Below are 24,141 nucleotides of genomic sequence, written 5' to 3'. Positions count from 1 at the left end.
CTCCACCCAACAAATGCTATTGATATGGGATGCCCATATCCTTTTGGGTGTAGATTTACTAGTCCTGGTTGGCTGCTGGCCTGAGAAGTCAGGTTAGAACTGAAGGAGCAATAGATTGGAAAGGCAATGTAGTAGGTCAGAATGGTGTGTTTTTAAATGGTATGCCACCTACCATGTCTAGATACTGATGTTTTGAACTCCTGGGTAATTACAACATCAGATGACTTTTGAATTTGGCACCTGTGATTTTTCAAGGTTACCACTGGTTCTTTTTAGCACTGATCCAGGTCATGAAATGTTTTTCTTCTCTTAATACCAACTATGTCAAAATGGCACCTTTTTACTTAGCAGATCTGCTCCCCTTGTGCATTCAAAGTCCTTGCGACTTTAATGTCACCAACATTTTCTCTTTAAATGTTTTTTTTACACCTGTGCACTGGCAACACGGCTGAGAAAGAATGATCTCAACTACTCCTTCTTGTGCATCGACTGCACAATTTTTTACTGAGCTCCTCTCCATTGCCTTTGAAGGCAATGGGGCACACCATGGTCCCAAAGCATAATCTGCCCTGAAGGATCTTTCTTACTGGTGTGGATACATAAGAAGGAAAGAAGCCAACACGTCTCTCAGGTCCCAGATAATTTTGCAGGGCTGGCACGTATAACGAGCTGATGTGATATGGAAATTAAGACACAAATATGGAACACCACAATGCCATTTTTACAGTCACATTTCAGAGAAGAATCACAATTACGCTGTAAGCTCCAGACCTTGGCCCAGAGCAGTTTTTTATTCTTGCTGCTTCATTAACTTTTGCCTGCATGCTGTAATCATAACTGTGGCACTAGCTCCCAGGGCTAGTAGTATGGCGCTACAGCACATACTCTTCAGGGTGCTGTTGCTAGAGGATATTCCTTGCTCGTCTCTTCCCAGATCTGGCTCTCACATCTCCACCATAGAGTTCCACACAGAGTTCCGCTGTAAGATAACTTCTTAGCCCCTGAAAGCAGTTCCATATGTGACAGGGACGTAGAAGAACCCTCTTTCCCCTCTCCTAAGCAGCCTCAGTTCCACCCCTTCCTATTCCAAACGCAAGCAGTCACTGAGAAATGAGTAGTAGGGGGCAGGGACTAATGGAAATTAAAAGTAATATTCAGAGTGCGATCATTAATGCATGTGGGGAATCAACTTCTCATCTGCATATAATGAACTTTGGTTTGATTATCAATCCCCTTTGCCATGTAATTTCTATTTGCACCCTTATCAGGAGTGGGGAAAGAAGAATTATGGTTTGGGGTTGTTTCACCTGTAAGAGTATATGCAATAAAACAGATATACTAGTCCTGAGGACTGGTACCATATTAAGCTCTTGTGGGATTTTAGTACATACTTCACCAAAAGGAAGTCAGTCTCATCACTTTATTTGATCTTGACAACGCTACTTGGGAGTGGCCGTGGGAAACCTATTTTTCATGTAATCTAACTTTTGAGAAGATCCCTAATTAAGTGAGCTGACCAAAATTGCCATGGAGAAGAGGAAGTTATGTAAGGGAGTTTACTCATCATTAACTTTCACAGATCCAGGAAACCTGAAACTCCAGGAGGTGAAACAGCATATATGGTGCACATAATTTTTATTTGGCAGACGAGAGACGTGCTATAGGAGAAGTCTTTAGCAATTTCCTCCACTGTCATTCACTTGCCGAGTTTACGTTAACTGAAGCAAATGCACAGTGTTGAAGTTTATATATGCAATAGACTACCCTCTGATCTGCTCTAAAGGAGAGAAGTATGCTCTAAATTAAGCTTGCCTACAAGCAAAATCACAAAGCAAAATTGTGCAAAGCAAGCCAAAGAAAACAATGTATGTAGCAACAGGTGCCACACACAGGCCAGCAGCACTACAGAAAGAGTGTGTATGAACCTTCTTTTACATAACACAGCTCTGAAGGTGATTTCTGAAACAGCACCTATCCACGCATTTCTCAGGAGTTTTTGCCATCTCTCGGAAAGCACCAGGGGAAAATGACAGGTTCCAGCTTTCTGTGGGTAGACACACTAGGAGTTACATAAAATATAAGGGAGCTTATATAATTTTCAGTTCAGTGAGCTGTAACATTTGTCAAGTTAATTTATTGCCTTTTCTGACCTTCGATTCAAACTCGTCTGTGCTATTATAAATTGCCAGGGTGCTAAATCAGGGGTGAGCTTCCATAGCAAATTTGATCTCTCACTCCAATAGGAACAATAAGCTAATTTAAAAAATAAACAGTTTCTTAGAAATTTCTATTAGCTTGCTCGGCAGTAGAAATACTGAAAATGCTCACGTGTATTCTAGAAATCAGAACTAACCTAATCTGGATTAGGAAAATCCATCTTGATCGTTTAATGCTTCAATGAAGCAGAAAGTCATTTCCACAGTTAAAACAACTTTTCTATTAGAATAATAATGAAATAATTAACACTCATTCATCACCATTATAAAACATGCAGCAACACTGAAGCCAGTGTGCTCAAATATCTACTAACATAAAGAGTTAGCAGCAACAACTATTTAAGTTATCCTTGTCCAATAACACAGTGCTCTCTTCTCCCATTAAGGCACATGGGAGTTACCCGGGAACTCCCATTATTAACTTTAACAGGAGCATCATCACATGTTAAATCGCTGTGTGTCAGTGGAAACTTTTTGCTTCAGTGCACTCTGTGCTCATTTCCCATGTAAAAACCTATGGTAAGAAAATACCGTGCAAGAACGAAGCATTTCAGATCTCATTGCCAAGAAAGTCATTTTGCGTAACCCATTTTGCCAGTATCCCAATAGTTTCCTCATTCTCAATTTGAATGCAGTAAAAACATCTACAGAGTGTAGTGTGAGCTCGTTGAGAATACCATAGTTAAATAAGAGCTGCTAATAATAAATATACATTTGTCATGAATGAAGATAATCAATTTGTGTAGAATTGCAAGGCAAAGAATTTTGGTAGGTGGAGTTTCTGAAAGTTAAAATTAGAAGTACATGTGCACCGATAGTCTGTGATACAAGATTAACAAAGCTCAGAGTCACTATTCTAATGGCAGTTTGTTAAAATTACAGTAGGATCTCCGTAAATCCACACTAAAGACTGGGAGACCTATTATGAAGTTCTCACTAAATTTGCAAAATTGAAGAAGTGAATAAAAAAGCAGAGGGCGGCAAAGATAGTGCACCACCAAATGTACTTTGTTCATTTTGACAAGTGTATCTGGGTTTTCATAATACCTCATAATAGACTAGTAATGTTCTGCAGCATGTTTTGTAGAAGTAATGAAGTCTTAACAATAGGAAACGTCACACTGCCATAGTCTGCTATTAAATCTTTCCTATGCAGAAGGGAGAGATTCTTTTAAAAATGTGAATTGAAAGCAGTGTGGATGAATGGACTACCAAATGCAGACCTTCTGTAACAAAGTCTCAAGCAGCTTCGTTTCACCTGCTCACCACCTTAACCTTCTAGTTTTCTCGGCAACTAGATGCAACATTGTCCCCAGGTGTGAAGGGGAAGCATGGTTATACTAACCTCACCCAGAAAGGAGACCAATTTAACTGAGCCATAATTTAGTAATTACTTTGTGGGAGGGAGAAGTGAAATCATGATTTTACTACATCAACCTTCAAGTTCATTTTGATTTGTAAATTCTGAGCCAGCTGTTCTCCCAGAAATTAAGCTCCGTCGTCGGCATTTTTCTACATTAAATTTTGATGCTTTATTTTTAATGACTCAGGTAGTGCTGAAAGATTAGAAAGAGCTGAAGTACAGATGTACTTTATTTATACTGAAGCGGCACCTTGAGGCCCTGATCAGAGAGCCCCATTGTGCTAGGCACTGAGCAAGGCAAGAACACTCCCTGCTCCACAGAGCTCACAATCTAAACTAACAAGTGGGGGTGGGAGGGAACTGCCAAGATGGGGACCTTTGCATACGTTGCCACATTTTTCACTTTGGCACTCTGCCTTTTGGGCTGTGGGAATCCTTGGCGAGTAGTTCATCTGTGGCACAACTACTTCACAGGGTACTTTCAGCATAGTCCCATTCGTAGTTTGGGGCATGAGTAATAGCTCCTGGGCGTGCCTGTGTCCTTGTATTCTGTACAGCACTAGCTGTAGGTTTCAGTGAATGATTTGGTGCATAAAACCTCAGTGTAATTCTGTACATAGAATCAATTCATCTGAACTAAAAAAAACCCCAAAAGCCAAACCACACCCTCACTAAGAGGAGATATTTTCTACAGTTGCATTGGTGCACGTAGACACACGTATGCTCTCTCTCTGAACTGCTGTTGGCTACACAGATCATTTTCCTAAAGATAGGGACACTCCCTGAGCACTTACCCGTAGAGCTGGAGAAGATGGAAAAAGTTAGTCTAATTTGCTGGATGTAGCATCTTAAAAGGCAAGATCATGACAGAAATTGGCAGAGTTGTAAGGTACGGATGTGAAAGTGTTAGGAGGTTTTACTAAAACTGCTCCACGCCAACAACTTCTTCCTCAGCAAATACTTAATTTACAATCCCCCCACATGTGCAGTGATACACATCAAGTGGAAACTAGGGAGTCTTCCTTTTTGGTTAAAAATGTCTCCTTGGAGATGGATGGAAGATTTCCCTACTATATGTAAATCAGAGTTAGAAAGGGATCCCTTGGATCATCTAGTCAAAATAAACTGGGAGGTGGCCCTATTCAGTCCATAGGCTTCAAATTCCAGAATAAGCTAAGGAATATAGATTTATCCTTGCTGGACTGGAACAGAATTTGATTTACCCACCAATATGACGTGGGAAGATACCTGTGCATTGCTAGGAAGATGAAGGCTCAGATTTAACACTTGAGAAGATAAATTTCACCCTGCAATAGTATTGCTGTTATTAAAAATTTAAGTTGGTGTGGGGCTCTTTATCCTTTGTCTCAGGCAGAGTGAGCTAAATGTTGATGAACGAGCGCACTCCATGTCCTCTTGCTCATACATATAGCAACAGAGTGCTGAGTGCAGAGTCTGAAATTTGGAAGGAGCCACGCAGGTTCTCCCCATACTACTCGAATATACCACATTAGAAGGTTGACGTTGCACAGTGACGTTGTGTATAACGATGCTGGCTGAGTATCACGTAGTGAGGTAACATCACAAAGCAACATCAGTTCGTCACACTGAGCTGTGGGTCTCTGATTCCATACAATGATGGATATAACTATTAGTTCTTCAGGATTTAATACAACTGCTAACTCCCAGACACTTTAGAGTCCCTTATTCTATTTTTTTTCCTGCCAGAACACATGGTGTAACAAGTGCATATTCTTTTTGTTAATAATAATGGAAATAAACACTTTTAGATAATCTGGTCATAGAAAGTCTGATGTCTTCTGCACAGCTTGAGAGCTTGTGGCTTTTAGCAAAGCCTGGCATTCTCCCCCTCCACTTGCAAAAATCTGAGCTAAATTCATCTTGATATAATTCCATTGATTTCAAATGAATGCTATGAAAACTTGTGTGTGAATTATAACAAGTCAGCTTGTCTATCATCATCATCAAGCATTAGTTAAAGAAGTGCTGAAAGGGACCAATCAGAATCAGGGCCCCATTGTGCTGGGCACTGTGCAAACACACAGAAAAAATATTCCCTGTCCTGGAAATCTCACAATCTATAAGGCAGACAGACAAACAAAACATTGGGGGAGTGGATGTAACATTCTGGAGATAATATTTCTAAAATTCATGCACTACAGCTGTGACATTAAGCTAGAAACCTAAACATGTCAATTACCTTAAGTGTTGAGAAATACTTAATTGATATTTAATTCTCTAAAAGAAAAAAAAGTATATTGTTTAAAAATAACTGCACTACCAAGTTACTGATAATTTTATTCAGACACAGAATAGAAAGAAATTAAATTATTGTACCTATTGGGAAAAACCCATTCTGGACTATTTATACAATATACACACATACCAACATTTCTCAAAAAACTCTGCACTTTCCAAGCAATTTTCAGAAGCCCAAATACAGGTGCATTAAGTAAAACGTAGAGTCAATGATAAGGCATCACATATTCTGTGATAGCCTTTGTAGGCTCGTTTAGCCACAGCAATGCATTGGTTCATGTGTGGAAGAACAAAAGTAATTGTGCTTTTGACACATGGCTTTTTTATTGTATGCCCATCAAACCGCACACAAACCCTAAACTGGTAGGTCTAGACAGCTGGCACAAACTTCTAATTCAGTCAATAAAAGCAAACTAAATTTAAAGACATGTAAGCCAATGAGAGCAACGCTGTCAGGGAATTAACTACAACCTGGGGCTTATCGCAAAGTAAAGTGTCTTCCAATTTTAAGCCAGATAAAAACAAAAGCTTAGTCCTGAAAACTCTTACACACTTGAGTAAAATTAAGCATGCAAGTAGTCCCACTGACTATATTATACTGCCTATACTGCCTTAATAACCTCAAATCCGAGCTTCCACACAAAGCCAACGTTTAGAAGTCAGTGATACCTAGCTACTTTTAAGTTAAAGTACCTGGGTAAAGACATATTACCTTGAAATATTGCAATACTCAAAAATACACAATATACAGAGAGCACTGACACTTCCCAGTACTTCAGGTCTAAGATTATCTAGTCACAGCTCAAAGCAACAGTCAATTTCTTGGGATTTTAGAAAAGGAATTTCAAATGATGATGTTTTTAGTAATCAGCTCATTGTTATCCATTTCCTTACCTGTATAGTAGTGTTGCCACCTTCCAGAAGGGCAATGGCTAGCAGAATACTTTCATGAAAAACTCTATCACTGGTGGCATTCATGATGAGGTCTATGACGAGGTTGGATGCACCTTCCTTATCCAAATGACACTGGACATCGGCCAAACTCATTTCACCTCGACTCATTGAACTGGATCCGGAGCTCCCTCCTATAAAGGTAAATCACAATGAATAGCTTGAGACTCACTCACCCCTTGATAGAACTCATTCTCCAATAAAGAAGAGTAAAATGTTATAGCCTAATAAATTAACACCGTGAAAAATTTAAAGTGCCAATCAGGTGTTTAACTCTGTACAAAAGACAATGACAAGTTCTCTCATGAAGAGCTTATACAGTCTAGAAAGGGGGTTCTCAAACTGTGGGTTGGGACCCCAAAGTGGGTCCCAACCCCGTTTTAATGGGGTCACCGCGGCTGGCGTTAGACTTGCTGGGACCCAGGGCCGAAGCCCGGGGCCTACGTCCCACCGCCCGGGGCCCATAAGTTAGGCTACTCTCAGCTCAGAAAAAAGTTACGTTCATTTATACATTTAATTTTAGTGTATTCTCTTTCAACAACAGCATTTGTTTTTGTAGATTAGAAGTTTGCTGACTTCTCCTAGAGTCCATATGAATGTGAAGTGAGAACAATCCAGAGGAGCTAAAAAAAAAAAAAAAAATTAGGATGGTTTCTGAAACCAACATTATATCATCAAAGAGCAAACGGGTAGAACTCCTTCCCAATCCTATTATGAAGGGATAGAAATAAGTTGCCCTTTTCTATGCAACTCACAGAAAGTCATGGGGGTGGGGAGGGATTCTCAAAGGGAAAAAAATAAAATAAAAAAAGCGACTTCACCTGTAAAATGTTCAGTTTGTTATGCGGAAACAAGCACAGACAATATGGCGGGCTAGAGTCATACAAATCACTAATTAGAAGGGAGCACATCCTACCTCCTCCCCCAGCTTTGCAAATGCCTCCAGGAGACAACGGGCCATTGCCAAAGCTTGTAAGGCTCTCTCTTCTTCCTGCAGGTCTGACGTTGCCATAGTAACGGTTGACCAACACTTGCCTGAGTGCTTCACCCTTAATTCAAACAGGGTAATGAAATCAGTATTTGAGTTTAATGCATAAATGAACGAACAACAATCAAGAGAACCAGGAGTGGTCTTATAATTGGCCTAGTTTCACCAGAGGTGGTGGGGGAAGGAAGGACTGAAACCGTGAATGTTTCAAAACAAAACTTCATTGAACATCCTACGATATTTTCAGACCAGCCTAGTCACTATATATCCATCCCACAAGCCTCGCCTGAGGTCACGGGTACCAAATACCAGCAATAGCTAAAGTTCACATGCCACGCTAAAAAATTCTAGCTTGTGTAATATTGAGATTTTATTCCAAAGGTGCATTTTTACTGGTGTCCATTAAAAAGGACCCAGGGCTCAACTTTAAAATCAGACATGGAATTTGAGTAACACCAAAAAAAAAACCGTGGGGATTTGATAAGGGGACTGTTAGAACTCTGGCAAAGGGCACGAAGAGAGAGAAAGAGAATGAAATCATGGTTTAAGATAACATGTTATGAGAATAATCCCACCTCTTTAGACTCCATTTTGTGAACATTAAAGAGCTGAAACACCCTCCCATCCCCAAATAATTCAAGTTAGTTGACACTACCCATCTGTGTATAATCTCAGTTCCATTAATAGTTTACTGCTTTCTAACTCTTTAGTAAATAAAAAGCACAGCATCTTTCCTGCAGCAAATACAGATGGGTCATTTTGATCAGCCAGCATCCTAGCACATGAGATCTTACATGTTTCAGGACACCAATCCTCCAATAATCTGTAGCCGCTCAACTATATTCAAAGTTAGAAGGCCACAAGCAACGTTCTACTCTGGGTAAGAAGCCCTGAACACATGCAGCTCATCAGTGGAAGTTGAGAGCCTGCGATACCTCTCAGAATCTGAACCACCATTAATAGGCCCAAGACTGCTCCTACTGATGTCATTAAGAACACAGCCGGGACCACAATTGAGCACTATGTCTGCAAGCTGCATGGTTATTTTGGTAACACAAAAGAGTTGGTAGCATGCCCAGCAATGAACAGGTACACCAGGTATTTTGAGAGTCTTTTAAGACCTTTATAGGTAAAGACAGAGACAAGTAACTGTAAAATTATTGGTCAGGGACTATATTTCAATTAAAAATACATGGGGTTTTGAGGAGATTTAAGTAAAAAATGATTTTACGAAGAGAGGAAAAAAAATCCAAGCTGGAACAAAACGAAGTATCTTAATGACCTTGAGCTCCACTGGCAAAATTCACCCTGCACACTGTATTATAGTTCATAAGCCAAGTAATGTAGTTTGCCAGAGCCATCCAAAATGTCCCTAACAACGTAGCTTGACATCATCTGCTGTACAAGTTAAGCTTTTGTTTAAAAACTTCAGAAGTGATTTTTAAAACACAGATGCAAAAGAATGCAATAGACCCATTAAAATACAGAGTGTAAAAAGAGGAGTGATTTGTACTTCGGATGAGAAACACTTTAAATTGGGCTCTCTTCAACAAGCGATGGGGGCAGCTTACCTGAAAGTTAAAAATCCTGTAACATCTTTTGGAAAGTTATAGGCTATCCCCGGTGTGCTGGAGAACAGTGCCTCCTTTCCTAAGGGAATTCCTATGTTGAATGCTTAATGGCTATACCCTTTGCCTTAGTCATTGTGCATCTAGCATCAGACTTCAAAATTATTCCCACATACTATTAGTAGGGCCCTACCAAATTCATGGTCCATTTTGGTAAATTTTACCGTCATAGGATTTAAAACATCTTACATTTCATGGATTCAGAAATTTATATCTTAAATTTAATGGTGGTGTAACCGTGGGGGTCCCAACCCAAAAGGCAGATTGGGGGGGGGGGTCACAAGGCTATGATAGGGAGTAGTTGTGGTATTGTCACCCTTTCTCCTGCGTTCTCCTGCGTTGCTGCTGGTGGTAGCACTGCCTTCAGAGCTGGGCGACCAGAGAGTGGCCGCTGCTAGCAGCAGTGCAGAAGTAAGGGTGGCAATACCATACCATGCCACCCTCACTTCTGCGCTGCTGCTGGCAGTGGTGTTGTCTTCAGAGCTGGCTGCCCAGCCAACAGCTGCGGAGCTTCCTGCAACTGGGGGAGGTTCCCGGAGGTGGGTCTGACCCAGCCCAGGAGCAGCCTGTGCAGGGGAAGAGGTAGTCCTGTCCCTCCCCAGCCCGGCTGGGACTAGCAGCTGGAGCCCGGCACATGGTAGGAACCCCCAGCTGGGATGCCTCCAGCCCTGCTGCTCCCCAGCTCCAGGCCCAGTGCTCGGAGGTTAAAGGGCCTTGGGCTGGCTGGGGGGGGGGGGGGGGGAGGGGTGACCACAGAACCCCCCTGAGCACTGCACCCTGGGCAGTCACCAACGTTGCCCACATGTAAGGCTGGACCTGCCCCCACAAAAGTGATGACCCCTCCCATACCATGCCACCATCACTTCTGCACTCCTGCTAGCGGTGGTGCTGCTTTCACTGCTGGGCGCCTGGCCAGAAGCTGCCACTCTCCGGCTTCCCAGCTCTGAAGGCAGCGCAGAAGTAAGGGTGGCAATACCGCGACCCCCCACTCCCCCACAACAGCTAAATTTCACAAGGGAGACCAGATTTCACGGTCCCTGATGCATTTTTCACAGCTGTGAATTTGGTAGGGCCCTAACTATTAACATGAAAGATGCTAGATAGGATCCGTATTTTATTCTTCTGCAATCAGCTTCATATGAGGGGTAAGATTCAAAATAAACCTTAAAAGAAGGCCTTGCCAGCAACGTGCTCCCAAAATTATTACAAAAGGCTCAGGGGGTACTCCTCTCACAAATTACTTAGCAAAATGATACTAGGAAAAGATCATTACTTCCAAGGTGTCTGTATTTTCGATCATTGATTGGGATGGTCTGTGAAAATATAAGAGAGGCAGGGGACTAATTCTAACCCCTCCCCCCCCCTACAAAACCTCCCACACTGTGTGTGAGCTGTTTTGACGGACAATGACAAGATACTGTTCTAGTACATGCTGCAGTGATTTACACCACTCCCGCTGCTCTCAGTTTTGCAGGCGATGAAGGGTGCATGACAGGACAAGGTCAAATCAGGCGAAAAAACAAACTATGCTGTCTTCTACATGTGTACTTATTAGAAGGGAAACTTGACATTTATACACCCTTCATGCCAAAATTAAGTTACAATGGGGTTTTCACATTACCATTTTCTCTTCTGTTAAATTAACTAGCAGTTGCCACAGCAACTGGCATTTAAAATGGTACTTTTTACTACCTACGAAAGATCTTTAAACACATTCACTATGAATATCATTGTTCAATAAACTTCTCCCCACCCTGCCATCTTCTAAAGGTTAACGGTTGTTCTTTGGATTACAGGTAGTTTGCCTTTATTTCTACTCGATAGGGGAAAAAAAAAATCTGATGACTAAAGTTTAGTGGTCAAAATATTTCAGGCAAGAGAAAAGCTCAAGTGGAATTTTTGAGTATGCCTGTTGTGGTATCACCATCTTCTTGCTATTGTTGGACTACTTCTAAAATAGTGACACTCATAAAAGAGTAGGACAGCAAGCGAAAGCAGATGAGATCATATGTCAAGTGATTCCAATTTCTGGTAAAATGCTCATCCAGAGTTGCACAAGCTTGGAGATGTGTTTTCATTTTCAATACCACTTGGAGCTGCAGTTCAAGAACACTGGGAAGGAAAACCTCATCATTTGCTTGATGTAATTATTAAAAAGCACCGACAAGCACATGAGAATGTAATCTGAATAAAAGAGGAGAGAAAATATTTTCCCAAATACTGTCATTAATTCAGGTGTAACAATGGGCTTGAGAACACTTCTCTAACTATAATGTTAGTATTATACAGCACTTCAATGCTTACAATATGCAAACAAATATCAGATGTTTGGCTGTATTAAGAAATATGAAACATGCTACCTAGAAAAGTTCAATGACATTTAGTCTCCTCTGTATTTTAGCATCCAGTTAGGCTATTGGTAAGCAGTAGATAAGTGGTATGCAAATATTATTGTAGTCAATGGCATAGTACAGATGAATTGGGTATTGTGTGTATATTAGAAAGTGTTTGCTATTGGATGAAAACCTTTAGGCAGTCAGACATTGTGCATTTACATACACCCTTCAATTAAAATGCAAGATTAAGGCAGTAATGCAGTTAAGAAGCAAGTACCACAATAACAGCAGCTTAACTAGAGGAGCAGGCAAAAGTGGGAAGCACCACAATGAACTACTTGCAGTGCTGATTTTGAAGATTGCTTAGCTTTTATAACTAAGAGGCACTTTTTGGCCAGGCAAGTCAACTCTGTGGGCCTGATTATCCTTTCACATTGGCTTTACAATGGTGTGACATCACCAGTTTCAAAGGAGCTCCTCCCAAATTACAGTAGTGTGAAAGAAAAAACACACCAGCCCTTGCAGTGGAGATTTCCAAAGCAACCGAGGAAGCATACACACACATTTTCCATTTAATTTTAATTGAAGACATGTCTTACATGCCTTCAACTACTTTATAGTTGAAACTGGTAGAAATACCAGTTTGAGATTTTCAAAGACATGGACAATAAGTTCCCTTTTAAAAACAGCCACAAATTTCTCACCCGAACTTTTCTGCCTGCATATACTGTTTAAGAAAAAAGGAGAGATGGAAGGAAGTGTAACGGTAATTAGCAGTAAATATACCAGACTACTATACATACCCTTTTATGATCTTCCAGCTGCCTCTGTAGTAGACTTTGATCAAGCTCCTGCTGAGCATGCAGAAATTCTGTTGTAAAGTATAATACTAAAGAGACACTAATATCTTCAGCATCAATAACTAAACAGTAGAAAAATTCAAGAAAGTCATACAACTGAGAGCAATGGGGGAGGGAAGGTAGGTCGACTGACAAACTTATTAAAGAGTTTCAGGGCTTATCTACACCTTTGATGCTCTCCATCAAACTACACGGGGCATGCACATTTGCTAGATGTTTGTACATATTTTAAAAGTAAAAGTAACACACAAAGTTTCCATCTAGTTTCACAGTAACTCATAATACAAAACAGAAAGAAAAAAAGAAGAAGAAGAAAAAAAAAGGCCAGGATCTTGGCAACTCATACGTGCATTACATCCATGCATACACACTTATACACACACAAACACACACCATTTCTGGAGGAAATGTCATTATTTTGACACACCTCACTCTGGCCAATTAGGAAGTCCAGTCTCTTGCGAATGTGGAAGACATTTGGCATATAATGCCAATGTCAATGCCTCAGTTCTATTTGGGGCTTTCGATGTATTTTTCTTCTGCTGTGCAGAGTAAATACTATGGCAGGTATAATGGTGAAAGCCAAATGCCTCTTCTCTTTGAACAAGGCAGATTTTTAGAACAGAACAATGTCTCATACTGTTGATGGCTTCGAAAGCATTTGGATCATTCATGACAATCATTTTTCAGGGACTGATTTAACACTAAGAGGCTATTTCCCACATGTCTCATTGAATTCATTCTGTAACCACTGAGCACTTAAGACAGACATTCAAACACTACTCCACAAATGCTACTTATAATAAAGTTCCAAAGTACTGAAAACTGCATTTTTCTCTTCATCACTTACAACAAATCCATAATACTGCTTAGCCACATAAAATTCTTTACATAGCCTAGGCAATTGAAAAGAAGCTAGACTTAAGCTTCCATATAGCTTTAATCAAGAGTAAAACTGATCTGGTAGGCAGTGGTAGACTCTGTGCCAACCGCATCATTGGTTGCTTCATTAGTTTCAAAAGAATTCAAGCTTTCATAAATTCATAAATAAATAAATAAAAGTGCTAGTCCTAAACGTTTTCGGTGGATAAATTGTTGAATATGAACTGATTCATCCTAATGGGTGTTAACCCTGTAGTGTAATGATGACAACTGAAAGGTCAACTTTACTATTTCACTGAATCTTTTTAAAAACAGGAATATTCAACTATTCTGGATTTGTTGAACTTGGGTAAAGTTCCACTATTTTCTCACCCCTCCCCACCACTCACCTCCAAACCTCTTGTTTTTAACATGCAAGGATAAAATGATTCCGGATCTGTGATTTCCCCTAGAAGTGAGAGGAATGAAGCCTAGTTCTTTAACACATGGGATCTGAGCTGAGACTTTCAATGTAGTGCCTCCATTAAAGATGGTTGGCTGAATTACCTGCACCGCTTTGAAAGTTTCAGTCTTTGCTCCTTTGGGGCTCTTAATGGTACTATATGAGAACAAGTTTTGAATTGGTAAGAGACCTATTTTTTTTTTTTTTTTTTCAAGAATATTTTTATACTGGATTGAACCATTTCAGCAACGCTGCATACATCCCTCTGCCTACATCATTCAATAAAACACAATAACACAGATTTGACCAACGAGAAAGACATTTAAGCATGATTACTTAAAACACCAATATTTGTGTGTTTTACAAATATAGGTGGGTGACACACCTCTACAGAGCTTTCCGTTTCTGGAGGTTGCGGCAGCTAGTTGAAAGTAAAATGCAGATAATTAGTCATAGTTCAGGAATGTTTCATCTAAACAGAAATCTAATGGTCAACACTTAGGGAGAGGGGAATTTAAAAACCAACCAAAACAAAAACACAAAAAACTTTCCATGGATTTTCTGCCACTCATTTGACCTTAGCTGCATCATCTTGCTGAATTATGGCATAATTTTGGTTTCTACACATACTGAAAGAAGTTTACTGTTTACATGTATATTGCTGATAAGGGACCAAGTTTTCCAAAATGCACCTGCTAAAGTTGCATGTCCCCAACCTGCTCACATGAACTACCAATGCAGAAGAACACACCCTGATTTACAGGTGCATGTGGTTTCATGCCTGCATTAGCACACATGCAATTTGGAGATGCACAAACACGGCCTTTCCAAAATCTGCACCCAAAACATACACTCACATATATGGTGAATTATACTACACATTTTAGTATAGTGGCTTAATCCCCAACGGGGGTAAATCACTGTCTGAATACAACTCGCAGCAGACATCTGTTTTAGGATATGGATTCTGAAAGGGCATTTTCAGTGGATTGTCATAAGATAAATATTCTTTTTCTGAAATTACAGTATTAGACATCAGCAACCAAGTAGGAAGCTAAAGGGGGATGAATAGATTTTCCATTTAAAATGTGATGCAACATGTTAACACAAATTAAGATGAGTCTACTCGTGTCACCTAGTAAAATTTACAGACATTCGACACAGACATACGAGACCTATAAAGCCTTTTTAACATGGGTAATTAATTTATTTTCTCTGAAGCAGACACACTAAGAACTAATTATGACTATTTATGAAATAGGAGTATTTAGAGATGCCGAACAAGGTCAGCAACCTGCTATGCTAGGTGCTGTACACACTCGTAACAGTCAATCCCTGCCCCAAAGAGTTTACAACCTAAATCGACAAATGAGACAATGGGTAGGAGAAAAGAGGCATCACTGTAATTTTAAAGATGAAAAACAGGCACAAGCAGATTAAGTGACTTGCCTAAGGTCAGACTGGATACCTAGGACCAGGATTTGAATCCAGATCTTCCAAGGGCCAGTCCAAAGCCTTAACCGCAAGACCACACAAACACGCTTTCAGTCTGCGACCTTGTAGTAGAGTGACTGTGGTGAATCAGTTTTCAGAATATCAGCTCAACATCAGCAATAGAGTAGGGCAAAACAGGCAGGAAAATAGAGGAAGGCAACCAAGCTGAGGAAGTCTAAGGTGGAGAGGTTCCACTGCTCAGGAAAGAGGCAGAGGAACTGACATTTTCCACCTTGACATTCAGTGGAGAGGGATTCCATGATCAGGAAAAGCCATTCTCCTTATTTCTTCTAATCAACGTTCCTCCTGGCTGATTCACATGCCTCTCCGGTACATTATTTCCTGGCATTGTCATTACTATGTATTCTGGAAATTTAACAAGCATATAAGCCACTGAAGTCTTGGTCAAATGGGAGTTTAGGCTAGGAGAACAAAAGTTAAACAGGAAGAACCTAATTTATGCAGGAACTTTGTCTTCATCTACCTAGTAAGCATTACCAAGCACACTCTAGTTGCTCAACAAATAATATTGGAATTGCCATTCCAGACCATTAGTCAATCTGAACCCTTTATCCAGACCACACCAGCAGCCAGTACGCAACTTGCTTCAGAGCAAAGTGAAAAAGCCCTCTTATTAATAAAGTACTAATCAATCTCCTTACCGATAACACAAGCTCAACTGCACACACCTCTGTTGAGGGAATTAAGCGTGGTCTTCTTTTCAAAGACTGAGAAACTGAACCAGAAAGGTGAAGGTCCCAATCCAGGGTACGGAGGGTGTCAGAGTCTGAACTAGAACACCCTGGTCTTGTGCTCTTACCACACACTAACCAAGCAGATATGTGCATGTTTTAGGACTGAAATTTGCCAGAGCTATAAAGAATCCAAAAGAAGCTCTATGGGATCAAATTAACAAAGTGATTTACAGGAATTAGGAAGAGTAAGTATTTGAGACAGAAAAGTCCCATGTCTTCCAAATTAAACAGGAAAAGGGATATAGGGTTTTAGGGCCCAATCTTATAAAGTGAACTGGTTGGGGAAACCTTGCTCCCAGAAAGAGTTCAGCAACTTCAAATGATGGGAGCTTCATGCAGTCCTGAGGATCAGCTCACCTGTAACACTGCAACTGTAACAGGGCTTTAGCAATCAGTCAGTAAGACTAAAAAACTGAATAGTGAGATTGACTGGATTGTTTTCATCAGAACTGACTAAAAGTAGCAAAGAAATGTTGAGTTAGGGGTGTCATGCTATCCTTAGCAGTGTTTAGCAGGGTAAACAAAATATTAGCATAGGCTTTAGAGAAGGATGGTCCAGTGGTTAAAGTGTTAACCTGGGAGCCAGCTGTAATCCCCTGCTCTGCCATAGATTTCCTGTATGACCTTGGATTATGACAATCTTGCTTTGCCTCAGGTTCTCTCATCCATAGGCGCCAACTTCGTGGGTGATCCAGGGCTAGAGCACCCATGGGGAAAAAATTAGCGGCTGCTCTGCACCCACCGGCAGCCAAGCTCCCTCCTCCTCGCCTCCTCCCTCCCCCCCCCCGAGCATGCCACGTCCCCGCTCCTTCCCCTCCCAGCACTTCCCACCTCCCCGCCGCCTAACAGCTGTTTGGCAGTGCTTAGGAGTTTCCGGGAGGGAGAGGGAGGAGCGGGGATGTGGCGCGCTCAGGGGAGGAGGCGGAGAAGAGGTGGGGCAGGGACAGAGCTGGGGTGGGAAAGGGTGGGGGTGGGGCGGGGACTTTGGGGAAGGAGTGGAATGGGGGGGGGGCGAGGGCGGTGCAGGGGCAGGAAGAGGGGGGGCCAGGGGCGGGGAAGAGCACCCACCGGGCAGAGGAGAAGTCAACGCCTATGCTCTCTGTACAAGAAGAGGCTACTTTGAAGCTGCCCCTGCCTAGAAGTTTGGCAAATAAACCTTTGTTATTAGCCATACCAGAATTATTATTATTTTGACCTATTGTTGACCTGAATGTTTCTAACAGTGACTTCTCATTTGTTATGGAATAGGTATCTCCCCAAAAGCAACTCATCTGACTCAAGAGTGAATGTACCCATTTCAGCGGTTGGTACAATCAATTAACTGAGTAAGCGTGTACTTATTACATCACTTCACAGCTGACCTAAAAGGGAAAAGTTTGATTTTTTGATCCTCTTTTGCCTTTATGTTTTATGCAGAAGGCCTGAAAGTTTAAGGTTTTTATCAGATTGATTTTTTACATGAGAAGTTGAGAATTTGCCTATTCTGTTTTTCCTGAAGACTACAGTCACCAGGGGAAACTAGCAAGTGATTGATATTGCAGATAAAAATGAAGATAAAAATTGCAAAACAGAAGAAAATATTTTTTTTCAGACTTGAAAACTCTGGAGTTCTTTACTTTTTTGCTATGTTATTTAGCTCAAATGCCTAGCAAACAGCTAGAACAAAAGATCTCTGTTAAAGATTTGTAACTCTTTCAAACAAAGTACTGAGAGAGCTTCCAATTCATTTCACTGGGTCCTGAAATGAATCCCCTCAGCAAAATAGGGGGAGAGAAGACCTGATATTCTTGACATTTCTAAGGTAGAAAAATAACAGGTGAAAAACATCTTTTTTTTTTTTTAAATGAGAGAGTATGTGTGTGAAAAAGAGACAACATTATTTCAGGCTTTTGCTATGAAAAGAAATGAGACATATTTAATAAAAATTTGATCCTTTCCCCTCTCTCCACCCTCACTGAATTTTGACATTCTGATGAAAAAGTCAAAATTACAAGTTTCAAAAATGTTCTGTCTTGGTTACTGAGAAGCAAAAATAAGGCCAAATCCTTATTTTGTCCTCCTCAGGTCACCTTTGATCATCCAGGTTTCAGAGTGGTAGCCATGTTAGTCTGTATCAGCAAAAACAAGGAGGAATCCTTGTGGCACCTTAGAGACTAACAAATGTATTTGGGCATAAGCTTTGAAGTGGGTTTTAGCCCACGAAAGCTTATGCCCAAATAAATGTGTTAGTCTCTAAGGTGCCACAAGGACTCCTCGTTGTTTTTGATCATACAGTACATTCAGAAGATGGTGTAACCTGGCTGATACACTTCTTGGTGTTCAGCTTCCCCATGCCTATACTGGCTTATTCCAGCTTCTTCACAACACTATTTAGCCAGAGGATTACAACCTTTTTCACTCCTGACACAATACCCAAAGATTTCCACAATCCTGCTTCCATCTCCCTAAGGTCAGTTCCATGTGCACGTCTCTGAGGAGACTCCAATGAACTCGCTTAAAAAACAGACCAGAAACCAGAGACTTAATTTCTTCTACTTGAGATATAATTCAAATGCTGTTTAAGTACAAAATACACAACAGCAATGATTGTGGCATGAGATCTCTCTATGAGGGATATAATTTCATCTTTAAAAGTGCATCTAACTAGCATTTATCATGTTAATTGATCTCCCATCTTAGATCTGGAAAACAACACATTCTGAACTTCATCCAGCTGTGGCAACGTAGTTTTACAGCTTATCATTGATACACATCACTGCAAAGATTATTGCAGCCAATCCCTTTTCATCAAGGATTTCAGTTCCCTTTTCACCTACTTGAAACCTCGAAAATCAAAAAAAGCCCCCACCCACCTTGAATGGGTTTGCTGGTATATTTCTCTGGAGCTTGCTTATCAACCACATAAAGAGAACAAATCCTTCTTTTTATTGAACTGAAGTCAACATTTTACTAGAAGTTACTTTAATTCACCCGCTTAATGCCTTCAATACCCGTTAACGTCAAGGCAAGTTGAGGGTGCTTAGCAGTTTGTTAGATCTGGTCCCTTTCTGCTTTGCTAACTATATGCAAGGAAAGAGTGGCTGGGGATGCGCGTTGAATAGGGGTTCATAACTTATGTGCAAATACTCTTGGACATATAAACATTAGCTTTACTGATCAATGATAGAGGAAATTCACAGAACTCTGCTGAACCTCTTTCAAATACACAGCCTACCTGAATAATAAGATACTAGATCTAATCATTTTGGAGCAACGTTATTGTAAAAAGAAATAGCAACTGTATAGCTGCTGCAACTGCTTCTGTAGCCTCGGACACTGGCAGACACAGTGCAGACTGAACTAACAGTAAACAGTTCCACCACATTTATTGGCAATTACTGCTGAAGGTCACACATCAGCAACAAGCACGAATTCCAGGAAAAAAAGCTGCTCTTATGTAACTGCTGCTTGAATGTTGGCAGGTGCCCAATGGAGCAGTTCACCGCAATATGGGAGGAAAGAAAAAAAAAAAAAAAAAAGTAGGACATCTCTCCGTTACATTCAGCATCATCAGATCGCCCCCTTAAGGTGAAGTTTAACAGTTCTCTCCTCTTTAATGCTCTTCTCCTTCCATACATATTAATTTGTTCTGGGATTTATAAATCCCTTACCCAGCATCTCACTACTTTCATTGCAGCTCTTATCTTCACATAGCAAGGCAGGTTGCTTTGTCTCTAGCACCTGTTAAAATCCAGTGACAGACTGCAATAGGGGTTTGAAATTAAACAGCTTCTGAAAGCACTTTGCCAATACATTAATGCTCCTTAATCACAGTGAACCCAAAATTCAAGTATTCACCCAGACCTACATTTTCAGCGTAGCAGCTCTGATCATGTATGGTACCTGGACTACAATGAGAGCGGGGGAGGAATTTAGCTTAAAAAACCCAAACTATTTCATACTTTTTTCACTGAACTACTGCAGTGGGTTTAGTACTGTCACAAGAGGTAAGATTTCCTTGATGCCTCATGATTATCTGTAGACAGAAGACCAAATTCTCTTCTCATGCTGGTGCAAATTGGGAGCAACTCCACTTAAATCAGTGGAGTTACACCAATGCAAGACAGTGCAAGTACTGTAAATGGTAAGAGTCATGCCCACAGCAGCTTCTAGGGAGAACTCTTGTCCATGTCTCATGTCAGGGTTTTCCATTTTCTTTACTATTAGAAACATTTGCATAGGGCCCGTGTTAAAAAGTTCATATTTGTCAGTATATTCTCCACCTAGAAAGTCATAACCTTCAACTCATGACAATAATCTGGTGCTGTGTAAAGGATTGCAAAGATCAACAACTACTTCAAGAAGGCAACAAAGAGCAATAACAGAAACTCTGAACAGATCTGTGAACTAACTCGTATTACTACTACTAGTAGTAGAAGTACACTTACATTTTTGTTTTGTTTTGTTAAAAGGGAAACAAAACAAGAAATGACATGGACTATAGCTCTCTTTAGAAATAAGGCTTTCCCTCAATCTTTCAAGACACGTCTGCTAGTCTTCATTTACATTTTGGGTCTATAAGAACTCCCTCCAAATGGACACCTATTCAAAACTCTGGGCACCCTCAACATACAGAAGAGCATAGGGAGACACAATGTAAAAGTTGACCATAGCAGCACCACTTCTTCCTTCCACCCAACCACACATCATCTGACCAATACTGCTTGAAACCCTCCATTACTATACTTTTGGCCTTAGACCTTGGGCCTCAGTCTTTTGCTCACTCAAATCAGTGAGCTTCACAGCACATCCGGAAAGTCTACACATTCGGATTACATTAGACCTTATGGAGAAAGCAATCTTGAGGAAAGGGATCCTTATAAGAGGGCAGAAGGTTCCCTTTAAATGAGGAGGGATGAGCTTCAAGATTTCTGCTGTTCACTATGATGGCAGTAAGGCAAGGGAAGAGAAGTGGTCCCAGGCAGACAGGTCCCAAGCCCTTTGTAGATCAAAACCAGCTCCTTAATGACACTTTGGGGTTATTCGTTCTCTAGTTTTCAGGGATGTGTGTGTCATGTAAGACTTACTGGTCTTAAGTTCTAATGCATCTAATTCTAGAACTGTACACTTACTTTGGTGGGATTGCTTGTGCATAAAAACAAACCAAAAGAAAGGATCTACCACAAATGTACTGGACCCCGCGTTTCCTGTGAAACACACAACCCTGCAGCATTGTGAATTCTCTCCCTTGGAAGTAAAGCATTTTTCACTGAACCCAGATAGGATACGGGCAGTTGCACAGCAGTTTATGTAAAATCCCTTAGCATTCCATTCGCACGTCTAGTTCAAAATGGATTATGGACCAAGGACTATATTAACGGAGGGTTTAAAAAAAACCACAAACAACCCAACAACACCACTCTCCTACCCTCCACTCCTCGCAGATGGTGACTCCACCACAGTTTTCAAAGTAAATCCGTGAATGTAAACCAAATGAACCAGATCAATGTAAAGAAATTGGGTAAAAGTCACTACTCTGTTCTTAATTCACACCACAGTTCCTTGATATTGCAAAAGTCTCAGAACAATAATCTGACAGGCTAATCAACATACAATGTGTCCGTGTCATAACTGTTGGGCATAGCCGGAACGGTTATGACCACACAATTATGGCCCTTTATAATTCTTCCTGTTATGCAGGGGATTTCCTACTCAACAGGGTGAATTCCAGCACTGTTCACTCAGTAACAGACACTCCCTTTCCACAGGACAGAAAGGATTTTAAGAGAGACTCCACCGTCTTTGGTTTAGAGTTTTCTCATTACTGAAAGTGTAAGTAATAAATAATGGTGTGACTGTGGCATTTAGGGTTCCCCTTTAAAAAAAAAAAACAATTAAAGGCAAGATTTTGAACCTATCCTTTTCCAAAAGTATCTTACAATAGCTACTTAGAATGCCAGAAAGACTGTGAAATTAGCTCTGAATTATGTCATAATACAATAACAATATTACCTCGCCAACAGAAGGTCTACTCTGAGGGGCAGGAGTGAGTGGAAAACCATTTCAGCCATTCAGAAAAACTAGACTGTTCAGAGCTTAGCAGCTGGAGAAACTAAAAATAAGGAGTTCTGTTTTCTTTGACCCCAACTTTTACAGTTGCCAGCAGAAGCTATGATGGGAAATATCACAGCTTCCTTTGAGAATTCTCAAAAAATCCTAACCACTGCCAGCATCTCTCTTCATAAACAGACACTGTTCATTTCCTGTGTGTTTATAAACACACCTGCTCCATCCATGGAATTGTTCCATAAGGGAGCAATAAAGCTCTTATTTGCAGCCAGAAGACTAAGTTCTAAATTGGGTCTGCACTCTCTAGCTGATTTATTGAGGAATGAGATGGAACATTATGGCCAGAGACTCAGAGGAAAGAAAGAGGGAGTTTCATTTTATGACTTTAATTTGCAATTAAACAAACTCAAGTTCTGTCTGAAGTTTCTCCAAGATAAATTATACATACCATTTGGGGAAGCTGCACCCCCCCCCAGAAGCTAAAGGGTCTAGCACCTGATTGAAATGTTAATGTGTTATAAATTAACTTCTCAAAAACAGAGCCCATTTCCAGTGGAGCAGTCTAGGTTACAGAGAAATCTTAATTAGTAAGAAAAAACAAATCACATCCAAGGTTTGACATTAAACTCTGCCGCCAACTATTTTAAGCTCCCCTGTGAAGCCTGGAAAGATACAGTGCCTGAGTCTCCTCATATTAGTGTAAGGTGAGGAATAACTCTACTGGAGTAAAGGGACTTTAAATAGTGTGAAATGAGTAACAGGAAAATCAGCCTCATTCTCTAAATATATCATACACAGTTTCCATTAATATATGCACTAAGTGAATATAACCGCACACAAACAAAGACAGCTCAGTTCAAGATTGAGCATGATGAGATGGGCAGGTAGGATTCCAAATCCATTTTGGCACACAGGTTCCCAAAATATTATAATTTATTCCTCAAAACAATGGATGTTCCAAAAAAATAATAACTGAGATCATTGCTAGATTAGGGTTAAAGGAAAAAGTTTCAGAGGAAGCCAGTTTAGAATATTTTTTAATTTGAAAAAATAGCTAGTATATTTCTCTGTGTTTTGCATTTTAAAGGGATCCGTTTTGCCCCAGACAGAAGGCTGGAACAGCACAGAGGAAACAAAGCAAGGGCAGAAGAACTTTTGTAATTAAGTTGTTAAATAAGTAAAATACTTGCTGGACAACAGGTATACTGTACAAATATACAGAAAAACAATCAGTCTCTGAATTTGTGCCCACATTTTTTGGGCATACAGGATGGTTGGTGCATATAAAAGTGACAGCATTTGGACATTTAGCTACCTCCACTGGAAGATCTCACTCAAACATGGCCCTTTGCCTTTAACGTAGGCGTGCTGCATTCTGTGTAAACACCCTATTTTAGGCTGCTGCTTTGCCAGGCATAGATTTACCACAGGTAGCTTTCACAATATACCCCTACGTTTTCCCACATATTCACAGGCCAAACCCGAATAGGAAGAAACAGTGACCACACCTATATATCCTGCTGAACTCAACAGTCACCAAGTTACTTTCTTTATAGGAAAGAATATCACACAGATCCTATGCAAGGGCCCATCCTCTTCTATTGTCTCAGTTGTGCTATACAAATACATTGTTATGAGCAATCACTCTCATTAGTTAGTAAGCACAGACAGTTCATTTAGGGTCTCCTCCAATTGGCTTCTCATATTCTTTCCGATCAAGTATAAATGGGTGCCATTAAAACTTAGTATTAACCTTTCCAGATATTTAGGTTAACCACTCTATCTTCCAAATTGTAAGTTAGGCAATACAGTGGTACTATAATTACTGTGGAGTGATAAATGCTAATGTTTTAATGGTACTCACTGCAGCTAGTATTCTAAGAGCACTCAGCTCTGAT

General features: G+C 40.5%; 1 protein-coding gene across 3 annotated transcripts in view; it reads right to left on the bottom strand.

Annotated features, from left to right (window-relative positions):
• The window catches only part of ITPR1 (inositol 1,4,5-trisphosphate receptor type 1), a 244,452-nt gene that overhangs the window by 77,576 nt on the left and 142,735 nt on the right, over nucleotides 1–24,141 (bottom strand). For 2 of the 3 annotated variants that reach the window (XM_024196743.2, XM_024196818.2), the window contains exons 38-39: nucleotides 7,727–7,859; nucleotides 6,754–6,944 (exon numbers count right to left, since the gene is read on the bottom strand). In XM_024196743.2, coding sequence (XP_024052511.1) covers nucleotides 6,754–6,944; nucleotides 7,727–7,859 — 324 coding nt within the window. Of the gene's footprint in view, nucleotides 1–6,753; nucleotides 6,945–7,726; nucleotides 7,860–12,565; nucleotides 12,614–14,331; nucleotides 14,368–24,141 lie in introns of all 3 variants that reach the window. The other variant, XM_026650249.2, reaches the window with a different exon arrangement.

Source organism: Terrapene carolina, unplaced genomic scaffold (assembly GCF_002925995.2).
Source record: "Terrapene carolina triunguis isolate 2854851 unplaced genomic scaffold, T_m_triunguis-2.0 Scaffold89, whole genome shotgun sequence".
Lineage (NCBI taxonomy): Eukaryota > Metazoa > Chordata > Testudines > Emydidae > Terrapene > Terrapene triunguis.
This window is presented reverse-complemented; position numbering and strand designations above follow the sequence as displayed.